Source organism: Salvelinus namaycush, chromosome 19, assembly GCF_016432855.1.
Source record: "Salvelinus namaycush isolate Seneca chromosome 19, SaNama_1.0, whole genome shotgun sequence".
In the NCBI taxonomy this organism is placed as follows: domain Eukaryota; kingdom Metazoa; phylum Chordata; class Actinopteri; order Salmoniformes; family Salmonidae; genus Salvelinus; species Salvelinus namaycush.
This window is the reverse complement of record NC_052325.1, coordinates 39386717-39406058: the sequence shown is the minus strand read 5'-3', so window position 1 is coordinate 39406058 and position 19342 is coordinate 39386717. Positions and strand designations below refer to the sequence as shown.

Here is a 19342-nt window from a genome sequence, read left to right as displayed (position 1 = left end):
TTGATCTAAATATGTGTAGCATAGAACTGCTTGGATTTGGAGCAATTTCAAGTTTTGATACTACTCCCTGATCTATGGGACGATCTCAATGTCCCTGTGTGTGTGATGATCTTGTCCAGAAACATTATAGCTCCACAACAGACCAGAGCTACTCTGCCATGTCTGTAGAGACCTGCACTGGTAGATCCCTGTGGAGCTGCAGTATTAAACCACACTCCCTAGTTCTCAGAGGGAAAAAGCGACTGTTGAATATTTGAAGGAAATATTGGATTTTTGATTTAAGGACATAGATTTAGATGTATAAAAAACGGGGTTTGACTCTAGGCTACCAGAGACAATACAGTAAGATGTTATTATTCACCCTTTGGGACATCGAATGCTGTTCAGTGACATCATTACATTTCTCAGGAATGTGCAGCTTTACAGATGTCTTTTGTTTTCTATAGTTCTGGCTATCTCACACTCATTTGTGTAAGTCTTCCTACACATGCCCCACTGAGGAACACTGCCACGCAAGTCACATCACCTCACTTGCAGTAATTGAGAGGTCAACATTTGAAAAGACCATAAGCATTTCTGAGAGGGAACCTTTACTAGGCATTCTATAGTTTGAAGATTAAGGAACCTCATCATTATTACTCAAATTTTTTAAAAAATGTAGAGCTGCCGAATCAGGTAGGACTTGATATTGAAGCGGATAAACGTTGCCGTATAACTGCTCAGATGCTCGCTGAGCTAAGCTAAGCATCGATCCATCTGGCTCAGAAGACACTGTCATGTCACCTCCGTGTTTAAGTGTTATCTTGTCAGGTTCCAATGATCTCCCTGTCAGATTCAGGACGTCACGGAGACATCTGTTGTCATCTGTTACTGCAGTGCATCATTATAGAATAGTATACATCAGCTTAGTTTTGTATAATTGTGAATAGGTATAATAAGTGTGTTTTTGTCTGTATCTGTGTATTGCGTTGCGTTGTATTGCATTGTATTTTATTGCATTGTATTGTCATGTTTTAGAGAAGGATAGAAAGCACATCTTATGAGGATTAGCTCAATCTATTTCAGTTACAATAATTGTCCATTCTGCTCCCTTCAACAGTTGTTATCCACTTCTTCGAATACCTTGATGTAGAAAGAAAAAAAAAACATAAAAAATGAATGTGAACAAAGGCAGCAGCAGAGCAACACAGTGCAAATTGCTTGATGATGGATTCCTTAGTCCCACTGCTGATTTAATTGATCCTTAAAGGGTGGATATCCAGTCTCGGGTGCTGAAAGGCTACAAACCGTCTCAGTCATGGTGTGGTAACAGTGTGAAAAATTGAAAGCAAGTTCTTCCACTGCTAATGTACATCCTGCTTAATGTAAGCACACCTTCTGTAATCCACTCGCAGCGCTCATTCTCATGTTTTCCATCAGGCATGTTGTAAAAAACATCTCTAAATGTCCTTTGTTAGTTTTTTTCCCCCACCCTACATTTTTCATCATACCCACCTGCTCAATTTATAAAATATTGCTGCAGGTGCCCGGTCATTTACGGATTGGCACAGCTCCTCGTAAGTCCTTCTTGTGCTGCAGGCCTGAGATGGTGCTGGTGACTGGCTATCAAAGCCATTGTGGTTGTAACTGCAGGCTGTCTGGAGACCATACTAACAGCTAGCAGAGGTTCTTGTCGGAGCATGCAGGTGGTGCCATGGTGATGGCGGAGCCCTTCCAGAGTGTATATCTACCAGGTATGCTTCTATTCCTCACCTTCGCCCTTTGACCTCTCATGTCCACATGAGAGGCAATGTGACACGGTCTAATTCTGTATTATTTACTCTATGCAATGGTTCATTTGTAACATGTAACTTAAACATAGTGATTTTTACTTGAGAGAAATCCAATGCTATGTTGATCCTTCAGTTTCAGGACATCTAGTTGATTCAATGTCAAAACAATTTGACATTTCATCAGCCTACATTACTGTCATAGTTTGGTTTTTAAACCGGCACCCGAAGAAGATGAAGATATTACTGTTTTTTTCACCTGTGGTTGTTTGTCATAGGGAAGAGACGTACGTCAGTCTGCCAATCATGTCACATTTCTTTCCTCTCAACTTTGAGCGTAGTTTCTCCCTGTACAATTCAGAAATGATCATTAACCTTTCCTTTGGTTTCCTCCCTCGCCTGGTTGCCTCTCCTTTCTACTTGGTTCCTGGCCCCATATGCCACTTTCCTGTTTCCTGTCTGCAGACAGCAGGGAGTATAGCTCTATTGTCACCTTCACAGAGCTGTCTGTGAATGTGAGAGGCAATTCCATTTCACTTTGCCATGGGGAGGAGGAAAGAGTGAGACGCACTATACAGCACACAGAAATTGGCTGAGGGCTACCTCTCACAGTTGAATGGCAAGGACACTGTTTGTCTGCTTCTATTGCTTTGCTTCTTTTTTTACTATTATCAAATGTATTGTGTGTAGGCCTAAAGTGCCGGCGCAGATATTCTTCCTGAAGTTTGGAATTACTCCAAGGGTTAAGCATATCATGTTTGGTTGTTGCGTGAACACCTCGTTGTTAACTTCACTTAGAGATGGGGTCCTGAAGTATTAATGGCCATAAACCGATGATATTGCGCTGCTGTGAAGCTGTGCTAAACATATTGAAGATGTCTCTAATGCTTTCACTCTCGAGCGTTCACTCAGCCATTTTGTGCAGTGACTGTGTGGCTGTGTTATTTCTGGCTATGCTTTTTGGGGTTGGATTCCAGCTTTTATCAGTCACTATTTCTTTGACAGAGAGGGACCCGGACTGTATTGCTCCAGGATAAATTCAACATGAGTTAAAGCGATAATCTGTGGGCCTCTCTTTTCACACTGCATTCCCAATGAGCCGTGTGTTGGCCAGCTGTTGTTGCTTGCTACTTTAATTAAGATGACAATCGTCTGTTTGCTCCCATTTTCAAAAATATCATCTCTTCGGCACTTTGCCTGAGAATTGTGTATTTTCTGATTGTACACGTAATATATATCTCGGTGTTACGCAATATCCACTCATTTGCTGTGAATATGATTGTTTTTGTCACAAAATATATAAATATGATTGTCATTTTCAGGAGAAAAAGAAATCCCAACATTCAGTTGAAAAATAGAAAAATGATTGTTTCACTATATACTACTGGTTTCACTATCACAAAGCAAATGTTATTACAATTTGAGCTATGTGTTATCCACAGCCTCTTTGCAGATATTGGGATTTTAGCATTGTCGCTTCTACTTACATGCTTGTTTTGATCTATTAGAAGGACAATGCTGAGGATACTGGAGGTTTTTCTTCGTCATTTGATTTAGGCCCAGTGCATAGAAACTCTCTGGGGAGGCTGAAGGGAAATTTGCACACTTCATGGCATGGGTACTCTTAAAATGAAATTGATGTTTTATAAATAATTTCAACGTTACAAACATCAGCCCCACAATCTCAGCGATTCAGTGATATTCATTTGGCATAAGTCAGTTTAATTTCCTTATGCTTTTCATCAGAAATGGCTTAAAAAGTAGAGTTAGCCTGAATGTTTTATGCCACTAGGGACAGTAGCCAATGTTCTTCACTTGTAGACGTCTGACCGTGCATGGCAGCAGAAATAACACAGTTCAGTACATTTTTTTAAGAGACTAGCAACAAACTGAACAGTTGATAACAGGTCACTAGCAGGTGATAAAATACATTTTAGTTGGAACATTAGCCCTTTTCTACACTACACTCCTAGCCCGATAATCCTTTATAATACACATTAGTGATTTAGCTTGGCAAAGCACATGTAGAAAATCCTATAGCGTTGAAATGAATATCGTACTAGCTTACTATAGTGCTCTTTGGTAAATGCATCTCTTTTTTTTTCCCCCACATTGCTGATTTTCCCGAGTTCATATGTGTCAGTAATTCCACAGCTGTTAATTTGTGCTCCAGTCCTAGAGCTTGGAGATCAGCGCCTGTTTATTTTCCACAACCGAAAGGAAAAATTCCACAGCTTTATTCATTAATACTCTATTCATTTTCCACGGTTAAAAATATGAATTTAACATTTTTGCACACATGCACAGCTTTACATGCTGATCACAACATAAGGATATGATGAAGAAGTGTTCAAATGTGGTAATTGTAATGCAGTCAAGGTCTCAAGATATTTGAGAGGGTTATAGAAACAAACAACTGGACTTAATTCCACTTGACCTCTGTCTTTTTCAGTGCCACATAAATAAGAAAGTGTAAAAGGATGATCTCATACTAACTTTGCCTTTGACAATGCACTGAAAACGTTAAGTCTCTTATTAGTTTCAAGATTCCAGATGCAAGGGTTTGCAAGCTTGTAATAACAGCTTGGTGACCAGGGTTTCATTTTAGTTTGGAGTCCAAAGTATTCAAAGAGACACCTTATTTCATCTACCCTTTTATCAAACTCACTGACAGCCAGGTTAAGGTTTGTGGTCAAGAATCGGAGGGATCTCTGACTCGAGGACCTAAAAGGACATCAATAATGATGGCTATAGGAGTGCACTTCTGGGGATGACATGGCCGAGTGTCTCACTGTGTCTCTGGGAGAGGGAGGAGAGGGAGGAGAGGGAGGAGAGGGAGGAGAGGGAGGATGGCTAATAAGGGTTTAAAAGCCACAACTGTCCACCTGGCCCCTTAGCAGACCACCTGCTGTCTTTTTCCTAAAGTGCACCCTGATTCTTTCTGACAGTGGGAGATCTGTGGTTGCAGGAGACCACAGGGGCCAACAGTTATGTTAGCATCAAACAAACAAAGGCTTAAGACAAATTAGTCAGACTAATTAAAGTTAAGGGGGAATTTATTTGCTTCCTCTTTTTTATTAAAATGGAAGAGAAAAATATACATATTTTAACTTGATTTATTGATGGAAATTCCAATGTGAAGTCTGGCAAACAACATATAAATAACTTAAAGGGCATCTTAAATGCATTCCCATAAAATGTTTAGTGCCACTGTAATATAAGCCACTACCTGTCATGAATCACAAATAACCTTGGCTCTATCTTCTTAGTTCAGCTCAGTGAGCTTCATTCCTTATTATTGGCCTGACAGGGAAATGTTTACCCATCCGACAAGAGAGATGCCATTTCATAGTCACAAAAAGCAATTGTATCTGACTGGGGCAGCACACTCTGTCCCCATATCCTTGCTGGCTATCATTTTTTTTGTCATTTTGTGTGCTATGATCACATCATTGATGTGACAGTGCCGGGCATTAGGTAAAGTCCCTGAGCTGGTGCTCACTTTCAGGCTTTTTCTCTCCTTGTCATCCACATTGATTAGATTAGACCCAGGTGGCAAACATTGTTCCTTGGGACAACATGGAAAAGGAGGATGATACCTTTCTTAAAGAAATTATACCTTTGACTAAACATTCAGAGTAAAATGTTAGAAAGATGTTAGCATTATGTATTTGAATCTTTATAATTGTTTGAATGAGACCATTTAAAAAGAAACCTGACTACCAGCCATAAGCAGATCTGTTGGTGCGGTGGACTCTGACTGTAAATAACATTTAGTTTGTTTTTCTCCTTACATTGATGCCAACATGATGTTTTTCGGACATGAACCATAGTTGAATGAGCTGTCCATATGCCGACAGGTAAAGTTTCTTACAAAATATAAAAAATTGTTTTTATCAAATAGGCACTATTGTTATTTTATATCTGCCATTATAATCCATTTCAAGAATGCTTATGGTTATAATGGATTACATTTTCATTATGTCATATTATTTCATATTGTTTTCATATAGTCTGGTCAGTGGCTGGTGTGTGCCAAGCATAAGGTATAGTCCCTCCCAAACCTGCACAATGACCTCCTGAGGGACTGTCTGGCCGTGGTATGGATAATCAGCCTGGTCTCTCTGTGGTTATGGCCACTAGCTGGGCTAATAAGAGCAAAGTACTGAGGCTAATAACAAACAAATGGGAATAGAGCATGGGGAGAAAACAAAGTACGGTGCTGCTGCATCATGGATGACTCAACAATTGTCTGAATCTAAAAAAGCAAGCCCAGTGCTTATTAAAGGAAAACTCCACCCAAATACTATCTTTCAAAATACAGAAATCGTATCAAATCATGCGCCGAATACAACAGGTATAGTAGACCTTACAGTGAAATGCTTACTTACAAGCCCTTAACCAACAATGCAATTTTAGTTAAGAAAAATATTTACTAAATAAACTAAAGTAAAAAATAAAAGAGCAACAATAAAATAACAATAACGAGGCTATATACAGGGAGTACCGGTACCGAGTCAGTGGTACAGGTTAGTCCAGGTAATTGAGGTAATAGGTACATGTAGGTAGGGGTAAAGTGACTATGCATAAATAATGGATAATAAACAGAGAGTCACAGCAGCGTAAAAAAAGGGGGTTGTCATTTGATTAGCTGTTCAGCAGTTTTATGGCTTGGGGGTAGAAGCTGTTAAGAAGTCTTTTGGACCTAGACTTTGCACTCCCGTACCGCTTGCCGTGTTGTAGCAGAGACAAAAGTCTATGACTAGGGTGGCTGGAGTCTTTGGCAATTTTTAGGGCCTTCCTCTGACACCACCTGGTATAGAGGTCCTGGATGGCAGGAAGCTTGGCCCCAGTGATGTACTGGGCCGTACGCACTACCATCTGTAGCGCCTTGCGGTTGGAGGCCTAGTAGTTGCCATACTAAGCGGTGATGCAACCAGTCAGGATGCTGTCGAAGGTGCAGCTGTATTTCTTTTTGAGGAGCTGGGGACCCATGTCAAATATTTTCAGTCTCCTGAGGGGGAATAGGCATTATCGTGCCCTCTTCACGACTGTCTTGCTGTGTTTGGACCATGATAGTTTGTTGGTGATGTGGACACCAAGGAACTTGAAGCTCTCAACCTGCTCCACTACAGCCCTGTCGAATAGAATGGGGGCGTGCTCGGCCCTCCTTTTCCTGTAGTCCACGATCATCTCCTTTGTCTTGATCACGTTGAGAGAGAGGTTGTTGTCCTGGCACCACACTTCCAGGTATCTGATTTCCTCCCTATGGGCTGTCACATCATTGTCGGTGATCAGGCCTACCATCATTGTGTCGTCGGCAAACTTAATGGTGAAGTTGGAGTCGTGCTTGACTACACAGACATGGGTGAACAGGGAGTACAGTAGGGGACTAAGCACGCACCCCTGAGGGGCCCCCGTGTTGAGGATTAGCGTGGCAGATGTGTTGTTGCCTGCCCTTACCACCTGGGGGCTTGGTGTTCTTTGGCACAGGGCCTATGGTGGTCTGCTTAAAACATGTAGGTATTACAGACTCGGCCAGGGACAGGTTGAAAATGTCAGTTGAGACACTTGCCAGTTGGTTAGTGCATGCTCGGAGTACACGTCCTGGTAATCCGTCTGGCCCTGCGGCCTTGTGAATGTTGACCTGTGTCATGGAAATTCTAATCAATAATGAGGAGATACAAGGTCAATCACCAATCAGGATATTACTTTATTAAAAATGTATTAATAACATTGATTAATTATTGAAATAATGAAGCTTGTCGTCAACCCACCCGTAGGTGATTCGTTGAGAAGCCCAACGCGCGGATTTGAGCCACAGCATTTTATAGCAAAGTTCATCTTCCTGGATGTTCATGACAAACAACAGATGTATGGAATGGGTCACAAGGTTAAGATTCGTATGGAAGATACTAATAATTCACAGCAAAAAGCATCTGCTGTAAAGACTTCTCATTGTGTAGAAACTAGGGTCTGGCCCTGAGCCATCTCTCCCTGGTACCTTTCAGTCAGGCACAAACACATGCTATGGAATGTTGTCTTTATCACCAATCCATCGTAAATCCACAGTCAGTGTTACATCTCCCAGAGGCCCACTTACAGTTCACACAGACACAATAGAGTTATAAGAACCCTCTATTCTGTTGCTTAAAAAAACCATTTGATGCAATAATAGTATTATAACATAATCTTGTAATTTCTGTTCTGACAACTGTTTAAAGGTCTTATTCACATTGGCTACGGCGAGCGTGATCACACAGTCGTCCAGAATAGCTGGTAATCTCATGCATTCTTCAGTGTTGCTTGCCTTAAAGCATGCATAGAAGTCATTTAGCACGTCTGGTAGGCTTGTGTCACTGGGAAACACGCAGCTGGGCTTCCCTTTGTAGTTCGTAATAGTTTGCAAGCCCTGCCACATCCGATGAGCGTCAGAGCCGGTGTAGTAGGATTTAATCTTAGTCCTGTATTTACGCTTTGCCCGTTTGACGGTTTGTCTGAGGGCACAGTGGGATTTCTTATAAGCATCCCGGTTAGAGTCTCGCTCCTTGAAAGCGGCAGCTCTACCCTTTAGATCAGTGTGGATTCTGCCTGTAATCCATGGCTTCTGGTTGGGGTATGTACGTACGGTCACTGTGGGGACAACGTCATTGATGCACTTATTGCTGAAGCCGGTGACTGCCAGCTCAGCATCTGCGTCATCTGACAACTTCTGTATTGAGCGAGTCACTGGTACTTCCTGCTTTAGTTTTTGCTTGTAAACAGGAATCAGGAGGATAGAATTATGGTAAGATTTTCCAAATGGAGGGCGAGGGAGAGCTTTGTATGTGTCTCTGTGTGTGGAGTAAAGGTGGTCTAGAATTGTTTCCCCTCTTGTTGCACATGTAACATGCTGGTAAAATTAGGTAAAACAAATTTAAGTTTCCCTGCATTAAAGTCCCCGGCCACTAGGAGCGCCACCTCTGAATGAGCATTTTCTTGTTTGCTTATGGCTTTATACAGCTCGTTGAGTGCGGTCTTAGTGCCAGCAACAGTTTGTGGGGGGTAAATAGACAGCTACGAAAAATATAGATGAAAACTATCTTGGTAAATAGTGTGGTTTACAGCTTATCATGAGATACTCTACCTCAGGCGAGCGCAACTTCAAGACTTCATTAATATTTGATTTTGCACACCAGCTGTTATTGACAAATAGACATAGACCGCCACCCTTTGTCTTACCAGATGCAGCTGTTCTGTCTTGCCGATGCATGGAAAAAATAGCCAACTGTTTATTATCCATATCGTCATTCATGCCACGACTCGGTGAAACATAAGATATTACAGTTTCTAATGCCCTGTTGGTAGGATAGTCTTTAATGGAGCTCATCCAGTTTATTCTCCAATGATTGCACGTTGGCTATTAGGACGAATGTTAGAGACGGGTTACCCACACGCCGACGAATTCCTGTATTGGCGTCTTCTCTTCATGTAAATGGCGGGGATTTGGGCCGGGTCGGGTATCTGGAGTAAATCCTTCGTGTCCAACTTGTTAAAGAAAAAAATCTTTGTCCAGTTCGAGGTGAGTAATCGCTGTTCTGATATCCAGAAGCTCTTTTCGGTCATAAGAGACGGTGGCAGAACCAATATGTACAAAATAAGTTACAAACAACGCAAAATAGCACAATTGGTTAGGAGCCCGTAAAACGGCAGCCATCTCCTCCGGCACCATTTTTCTCTATGCATCCCCTTATGATGCATTTTGGATCATATAATGTTGCATTTTGCATCATATGATGCAAAATGCATCACACAGGGGTGATTTCTATATTTTGAAAGTTACATATCTTGAAAACTTGATTGTTGACAAGCAAAACATTTTGTGACTATGTCAACAATGGATGAATGAAACAAATACCAAAATATTTTTGGGTGGAATTGTCCTTTAAAGATCAGCGATATAAGTTAACCTTAATTGTGTAATGAGGAAGAGAAGACCTGCGCCAGTTCCTGGTTAGAGACACAGGCAAGCCCATGCTTGTACGTTTCACAGGAATAGGATCCTGGACCCTATTGCTGTAATGACCTCTCTTGTTAGCCTCATAGATGCACAGCTCTTCATTAGAATACAAAGCCTTTAGCCTCTACTGGAAACCCCACTATCAGAGATGGGGGCTTGTTCTGCACCATTCAATTTGGCTTGTTTAAGGTTCTAACACACACTTTATGCAACTTCATTGAAACAGAATGCAACATTTATGTATGTTCAGTATACTGATGCTTTATGATTTATTTCAAGCTTGGCTGTTTTCCCCCTGAAATACAATGTCGATGACTCAAGAAAACAGGGAAGTTGTATACATCAAAAGTATTCTGTTTAATTTACTTCAGTCAAACTTTATTGATTGCCGCCAATACGCCATTTCAGTTATTAGTAGCACATCCTCTCACTTTCACTAGTCAACTGCCTTGGCTTGTAGCAATGGTATTGAACCATGCAGCTCCACAGCACTCCTTCTGATTGGTCACATTGTGTTTCCCCACCTATCATGTAAGAGAGAAGAGAAATGCATTTGCTGAACTTGCTAGAACTTGCAAGACTACCAAGGACCTACCAAAAGCTACACTGTACCATTGTGATAGAGATGCTGGGATCACCCAGCACTAAAAAAATGTTATCAGTTGGTTGTGCTGATCCCTTTGAGTTAAATGTAATGTCAAAATGTACATTTCCACCTAAATAGACATACCCAAAAGTAATTATTTATCATGGGCCATAAACAATACCTAGTTATGGGCGGCAGGTAGCCAAGAGGTTGGGAACGTTGGGCCCGTAGCTGAGCCGACTAGGTGATACAGTTGAAGTCGGAAGTTTACATACACTTAGGTTGGAGTCATTAAAACTCGTTTTTCAACCACTTCACAAATTTCTTGTTAACAAACTATAGTTTTGGCAAGTCGGTTAGGACATCTATTTTGTGCATGACACAAGTAATTTTTCCAACAATTGTTTACAGACGGATTATTTCACTTATAATTCACTATCATAATTCCAGTGGGTCAGAAGTTTACATACTCTAGGTTGACTGTGCCTTTAAACAGCTTGTAAAATTCCAGAAAATACTGTCATGGCTTTAGAAGCTTCTGATAGGTTAATTGACATCATTTGAGTCAATTGGAGGTGTACCTGTGGAGAAATGAGAAATGCAAATCAATCCCAGAACAACAGCAAAGGACCTTGTGAAGATGCTGGAGGAAACGGGTACAAAAGTATCTATATCCACAGTAAAACAAGTCCTATATCGACATAACCTGAAAGGCCGCTCAGCAAGGAAGAAGCCACTGCTCCAAAACCACCATAAAAAAGACAGTTTGGCCATAATGACCATCGTTATGTTAGGAGGAAAAAGGGGGACGCTTGCAAGCCGAAGAACACCATCCCAACCGTGAAGCACGGGGGTGGCAGCATCATGTTGTTTGGGTGCTTTGCTGCAGGAGGGACTGGTGCACTTCACAAAATAGATGGCATCATGAGGGAGGAAAATTATGTGGATATATTAAAGCAACATCTCAAGACATCAGTCAGGAAGTTAAAGCTTGGTCGCAAATGGGTCTTCCAAATGGACAATGACCCCAAGCATACTTCCAAAGTTGTGGCAAAATGGCTTAAGGACAACAAAGTCAAGGTATTGGAGTGGCCATCACAAAGCCCTGACCTCAATCCCATAGAACATTTGTGGGCAGAACAGAAAAAGCGTGTGCGAGCAAGGAGGCCTAGAAACCTGACTCAGTTACATCAGCTCTGTCAGGAGGATTGGGCCAAAATTCACCTAACTTATAGTGGGAAGCTTGTGGAAGGCTACCCAAAAAGTTAAACAATTTAAAGGCAATGCTACCAAATACTAATTGAGTGTATGTAAACTTCTGACCCTGGGATTAACTAGGATTAAATGTCAGGAATTGTAAAAACCTGAGTTTAAATGTATTTGGCTAAGGTGTATGTAAACTTCCGACTTCAACTGTAAATCTGTTGATGTGCCCTTGAGCAAAGCTCCTGTAAGTTGCCATGGATAAGAGTGTCTGCTAAATGACTTAAATGTAATGCTTATACTGCCAGAAATATTAAAATCGCACCTTTCTAGTAAAAATAGTTAAATTGCTCACTTTTGAGGACACAAGCTTAAATACACTGTATAAAAAATATGATGAAAATATGAAAACACATAATTTTTTCCCTTTTCAACAAAAGTGGTCTTGAAATGAATGAAGTGGTTTCAAAATATAGTAACAATCAAATTATAAACGACTTATTTCATCTTTCTTATAACAGTAAAATAAATATGATCATACTTAGTGACTGTACAAAAGTGTCCCCATTTAATTTAATTGATGACATAAAATGTTCTGTCCAGCATCCCCAGACGCCGCCATTTAAAAAAATAAAAATGTAACTAGCTAGGCAAGTCAGTTAAGAACAAATTCTTATTTACAATGACGGCCTACCGGGGAACAGTCGGTTAACTGCCTTGTTCAAGGGAAGAACGACAGGTTTTGTTTACCTTGTTATCTCGGGAATTATGATCCAGCAACCTTTCGGTTACTAGCCCAACGCTCTAACCACTAAGCTACCTGCCGCTCCAGCATTCAAATGCCTGCCAACCCATTATAACTTCAGCTTTAAGCACTATGTGATTTCATCCCTCTGTGACGAAGAGAAAGTGGAATTGTTTCAATTCTACAAAATTATGTTGTATTTTTTCATATATAGAGCTCTAAATCCAACTGAGTACATCCAAGCTAGATGATGCTGCTATTGCTGCAATTGCTAGGCTCTCTATTTCAAATGCCTCATATGCCTTATTGTAAACGGAGCTGCAAGGGTCACCGCCAGAGGAAGTCGATCCTTTGTCTGGATAGGCCAGAAAATGTGACATATCGCTCTCTATGCAAATATTTATCATGGTGTGAGATTTCACATACTGTATCTCAGACGAGAGCAGAGAGCGTCATGCGAAGCGGGACAACCAGAGCTTTCACCGAGTGCACGGCAATTGATGTTGCGTCACTCACAGAGTGCTCTGTACACAAAAATGTCAGTCGGAACCCGTCCAGAACCGCTCAAAATCTCCTAAATAGATAACTTAATGTTTAAGATTAATACACAACTGTGAACACTCTAAATCTAGCTGTTGAGAAGGAAATTATGTCAGCCAAACAGCAAACAAATATCAGTGTTGATATGGAGCTTTAACGTTTTTTATTTATTTATCCCCTTCAATACATTATTAATCGCCTGAGTTTCCAAAGAGGCATTTAAATACAAATTATTGGTCTACATCTCACATTTGGATAACCTATAATGTATTTCAGTCAATAAGTAAATAGTTGGAGTTTTGCCAGCCTTGTAAAGCAAGACACAGCATCGTCTTGGCTCAGTCTGGACCACAACGTTCAGGTTGGATTTTGTCCAATGACGCTGTCACACTGCCCATGCACATCAATGAAGCTCTCATACGGATAAACAGTCAAAATGATGAGATGAAATCGACCTTTAATGCAGAAAGATTTTTAGAGGAATATCAGATTTTCCCTTTTTCCCTGTGTATTATTAATTAGGCCTATAACTGCTGATCAAACAATGAAACTCAAGAGTCCACTCGTTTAATAATGGCAGTGCTATGCTATAACATCATTGAACAAAAAGATTTTATACATTTGTTAAAATTCTGAAATTTCAAAATGACTTTCATAACGTTATTTTATTGGTGTTTATTCCCCATTCTTGCTGATTTTGACGGTGTTTTTATTTTATTTGTCATTGCACTCACTGTTATGAGTGCTCTGATTCATAACTTTGGACCAGTATAATGAAATATTTACCTGCCTTGAGACTCATAAACACATTTCAGAGGAACGGCATGATTTCACGCTATCACAAACATTTTAAAGCATGAAGTGCACTGCCTGTCATTGCCTGTCACTTTTGGTATGTTCATAATATATTTGTGTTTCTCCGGTAGACATACTTTGCCACTCTTACCAGATGAATAGGTAAATAACGCATATTTCCCATAACAATGTCGAAATCTACAGGGGAAAAACGTAACTATGATTCCGGCCTATTTTTGTTGATATTTGTATGAGCATGTGGCAATGCATCATTAAGATAATAAACAATTAACATTGGTGTGATATCTACACAAATATATCACATAAAGTAAAATGTTATCAAATAAGGACTGGCTGATTGTCTCTGCAAGCAAATAGGGTTTATGGGCAAAGCCCTCATGATTATCCTAATTAAGTGCTGTCTAATTAAATTATTGTCTTGAGCTAACCAATAGCAATAGTTGTTTCATTAGCAATGCATGATGAGTGATGAATAGCAAATCCTTCCTGATTGCAGGATAGTGTCAATTGGCTCATTTGCTCTTACTCAAGGTGACTGAAAACATAGGAAGGCGATTTTTTTGCGTGTGTTATATAGAGTTAGGAGTGGACAAAAGCTTGCGATTCCATATATGTTGCGTTAATAGTGTTGAGAGCTATGCAGCTCGAGAATTGCACTAGTGGGCTCTCAAAGAAATGTCTGAATGTGGGCAGTGGCTACCCAAGCTCCGATGGATCTGAGCTCTCCTTGCAGGACCATCCTATTATATCTGCTAATGACAACCTGGAGAGAAGTTCAACTCTGAAAAAAAATTCCAGGGGGATGACGAACCAGTCAGAGGCAGACAATTTCCCCGACTCCAAGGACGCATCAGGGGACGTCCAGAGAGGCAAACTCTCTCCTGATCTTCACGGAGTCTCTGAAATTCGTCATAATTTCGATGGATCTACAGGAGAAAGGTATACCCTTTCGCAATCTAGCCAACCACAGTCAGTCTCAGCAACTCCAAGTACTATGTTCCCCTATCCGAGTCAACATGGACCAACGCACCCGGCTTTTTCTATCGGGAGCCCGAGTCATTATTTGGCCCACCATCCAGTCATCACTAATGGAGCGTACAATAGTCTTCTGACCAACAGCTCTCCGCAAGGCTACCCAACCGCGGGTTACCCATACGCACAACAGTATGGACACACTTATCAAGGAGGGGCGTTCTACCAGTTTTCCTCGGCGCAAGCTGGGCTGCTGCCTGGGAAAGCGCAGGTGTATCTGTGCAACAGGGCCCTGTGGCTGAAGTTTCACAGACATCAAACAGAGATGATAATCACCAAACAAGGACGGTAGGTTTCCTCAGCTACATTAATTTTAATCACAAGTTTGGTATAGCTTGTGAAGTAATACGCATGAGTCCGATTTGTTTTAAATAAGGAAGGGCATTGCAATTGTAATTCGTTTAATATATTGCCTTTATTATAAATTACAATTAAAACATTTGAACTGACTATGTTTTTCTTCAATTGTTTCAGTAATACTTTCAAATTGGGTAAATCACCAAATGTTGGACAGGGTCTATTATGCAGGACATTTACACCGATCTTGACCAAATATTATTTACATATTTTTAATTATTACCCGCAGACGAATGTTCCCCTTTTTGAGTTTCAACATTTCTGGGTTGGATCCGACGGCGCACTACAACATATTTGTGGATGTTATTCTTGCTGATCCAAATCACTGGCGATTCCAAGGTGGCAAATGGGTACCATGTGGCAAAGCGGACACCAATGTGACAGGTAGGCCTACGTTCCTCTACATCTCTGTGAACAATACAGTGATAATAATGGTTGATAATTAAGAGTAGTTTATATTATAAAAAGAAGAATCATCTTCAATTGATTCTGCCGTTCCAAGAAGAATCATCTTCAATTGATTCTGCCGTTCCAAGCTAACACGCAACATTAGGCTAATACAATCAAAAAATGATATCATCGAATTAATGTAATTGAAAATCAATATTGTGATGTGTATGATATTTTGTAAAAACAACGCATTTCAATGTAGGCTATGTAATTTCTTTGTTTTTTTTTACAGGAAACAGGGTGTACATGCACCCTGACTCTCCAAACACCGGTGCGCACTGGATGCGCCAAGAAATCTCATTTGGAAAGCTGAAATTAACGAACAATAAAGGAGGCTCAAACAACACCGGACAGGTCAGCTACGACCTTGTTTTAAAAACGTAAAATATTATGATCAGAGACATTCAAAGACCCTGAATCAACTATTGAGCGGTGTGCATGGAGAGAGTTTGTTGCGCACACCGTATGCAGTTATTACACAATATTTATTAGGTCTTTCTCCAATGATACATCACCATCAAAAGGTCAAATAATAGTTTTCATAAAATGTCATAAAAACGAAAGCCTTACCCTGTCTTCAGTTTGGGTCATTTAGCCTACATCATGGCTTATTGGCTCCAAATGTAGGTCGAAATTGACAGTGGTCATGGAATCTCTTCCTTAATTGTATACCTCCAGATGGTGGTTCTACAATCGCTTCACAAGTACCAGCCCAGGCTCCATGTGGTGGAAGTCAACGAAGACGGAACCGAGGACTCCAGCCAACCTGGAAGAGTACAGACGTTCACCTTCCCAGAAACACAGTTCATCGCAGTCACAGCTTACCAGAATACCGATGTAAGAAAATCGGATTGATGATAATTCCATTCGTTAAGTATTCTAGTATTGTTGCCTTTCGAAAGACACATTTCGTTTGGCATATTCGGATTTGCAACGTAATTAGGAATAAACAACTACGTGCACCTATTCCTAACATCTGCTTACTTGTTTTTGTGTGCAGATTACCCAGCTAAAAATCGACCACAATCCATTTGCTAAAGGATTTCGGGACAACTATGATACGTAAGACTATTTGCCATTTGTTCTTGATCCCTTCTCATTATGAAACAGTTTGTTTCGTTTGGTTCTTATTCTCTCGGGCAATACAAATTATAGAGTTTATGTAAATGAAGTGTAGCATAGGCTACCTCGTAATTATTTTGCTCATGTTCAATTGAAATGTAAAGAAATGTAACTGTCAGGAAAATTTTATTTTGTGTCCTCGTTGATCAAAATGTAAATGTTCTTGAATATCAATGGGGACACATTTGATCATACCCACTAGGCACACACTCGTTCAATCAACGTTGTTTCCATGTATTTCAACGAAATTATGTTGAACCAACGTGGACTAGAAGTTTAATTGACGTCTGTACCCAGTGGGTAAGCATTATATTTTGGAGTAGGCCTTTGTACAATCCAATATAATTACCACATTATAAAATGGTGACAATTTTATCACGACATTTATTTGCTGATGTCCCCTCCCCCAAAACATAGTTTATTCAGCATTTTTATCAAATGAGTCATGAACAAAGTTTGTTCCATTCTTGCACATCACATTGGCAGTGACAACCTTAGCCCATGGTGATTCATAATTTGTTTGTCTGTTTCTTCCTCGTCTTTTCAGTGTCTACACAGGTTGCGACATTGACCGGTTAACACCATCACCGGGTGACTCGCCTCGCTCTCAGATCATGCCTGGTGCGAGATATGCCATGGCTGGTTCTTTCCTACAGGACCAATTTGTCAGCAGTTATGCCAAATCTCGCTTTCACCCTGGCGTAGGGACTGGACCTGGCACGGACCGCAGCGTCCCACTTAGTAACAGCTTGCTATCCCCGCAACAAACCGAAGAGCCCACAGTTGCATCCCCGCAGCGATGGTTTGTCAACCCTGCCAATAACCGACTGGACTTTGCCGCCTCGCCATACGATGCTGCCGCGGCTGCTGATTTTGCCGGTAACGCGGCCACCCTGCTGTCCTACGCAGCAGCTGGAGTAAAGACACTTCCACTGCCCACTACAGGGTGCTCAAACAGACCTCTAGGTTACTATGCCGACCCTTCCGGCTGGGGCACACACACACCACCCCAGTACTGCAGTAAGTCTAGCTCTGTGCTCTCTTGCTGGCCAACAAATTCTGTTAGCAGAACAGGCACGTCCAACTACCTGGTTGATAACGCGGACACCATCCCAACAGAAAGGTCACCCATCGGAGGGTCTAACGAGGCAAAACCAAAAGACTTATCCGAATCCAGCTGGATAGAGACGCCGTCTTCAATCAAGTCGATTGATTCAAGTGATTCTGGTATCTTTGAGCAAGCTAAACGGAGAAGAATTTCACCGTCTGCCACACCGGTTTCGGAAACAGTGTCCCCGTTGAAATCTGAGATCTTGCCTCCAAGAGAGTGTGAGAAAAATTGCGTCAAGGACATTGGTTACTATAGTTTCTATCCACACAGTTAGACAACCACAAAACGGGGGGGAAAAATGTGTTCTATTTAGATTCATCTATCTTTATATGCAACTGATAATATCCAACTGATAGGCCGATCAGTTGTAATGGACCAATATTGGACCAATATTGACGAACGATTAGAAAATGTCGGCTTGTAGCGCATAGGCCTACTGGGGAAATTTAGGCGACATTTACAGTTAACATTATAAGTTTGCTATCTAATAGCTGAAGGCCTACATACAGTAACCTATTTCATTTAAACTAGTTTTAATCAACAGCTATTGTCTATTGTAATTATGAAAATGATGTACATAATAAGCTATTTAACCATTTTGTCATATTGTGAAATGATTGTAAACTATTGAATTGATTTGTAAAAATTTGAAGGATAGAAATAGTTGTTAGTTGTGTTTTAAAAACGCACATCGTAGGCCTATGATATAGTCAAGTGATCTCATACAATGTGATAAAAAAAAAACGATTGAGAGAGGTCTATGATGGCTATTTCGTTGTGTAACAGAGTGAGATCTGAGTACACGTAGCCTAATTATTTATGTTCCCATTGTAGTACTCTATGCCCATAATGTTCAATCACAGTGTCAGTAGAAAACATTCAGATGTTAGACATTTGAGGACACAGCCATTTGATCAAACTCAAAATAAGACAGACATTCATTATAGGTGTGGTAATAAACGTTATACATGTTAATATAGTGTCATTTTTACTACATTAATAAGAGAAAAAACATGTCATTTTCAAGTCTTTCTCTGACCATCCATACTTTTTTATAGATTGTGTTTTATGTGGAAGCTTCTGTATCTGCTGTAATGTGCTTCATTGCAATAAACGATATAAAAGCTAATTACCTGGAGCAAGAAGCTATCATCCTTCTAAATCCAAACTAGCCTATGCATGTACCAATGATGAAATAATGAATTGCTGTGGCTCAAGTTCATATTGATTGGCCTGCAGGTCACCGGTATAAAACAGCAGGGACCATAGCCTAACCAGGTTCGTACAGAGGGGGGTGGAGATGCTGGACCACTTTCCCAAAAGGTGCAAAATTATGCGGAAATGCAAGGTAATATAAGGTAATATACATAGATAGAGGCTATATGTGATCTATGTTATGTATTCATTGTATTTTTAACTCAAATGTATAGCCTATTGATGGAGAGAGATAGATGTGTATATATATATATATATATATATATATATATATATATATATATATATATATATATAGTACCAGTAAAAATTTGGGATACCTACTCATTCCAGGGTTTTTCTTTATTTGTACTATTTTCTAAATTGTAAAATAATAATGAAGACATCAAAGCTATGA

The 19342-nt window shown here is 40.4% G+C and overlaps 1 protein-coding gene across 1 annotated transcript; it reads left to right on the top strand.

Annotated features, from left to right (window-relative positions):
* The first annotated feature begins 14295 nt into the window (after nt 1–14295).
* Nucleotides 14296–18306, top strand: LOC120064410 (T-box brain protein 1-like). The gene is made up of 6 exons (XM_039014975.1): nt 14296–14978; nt 15277–15431; nt 15730–15851; nt 16176–16334; nt 16498–16559; nt 17167–18306. Exons 1-6 carry the CDS (start codon nt 14296–14298, stop codon nt 18002–18004), a joined length of 2019 nt encoding a protein of 672 aa, XP_038870903.1. The 3' UTR covers nt 18005–18306.
* The last annotated feature ends 1036 nt before the right edge of the window (nt 18307–19342 follow it).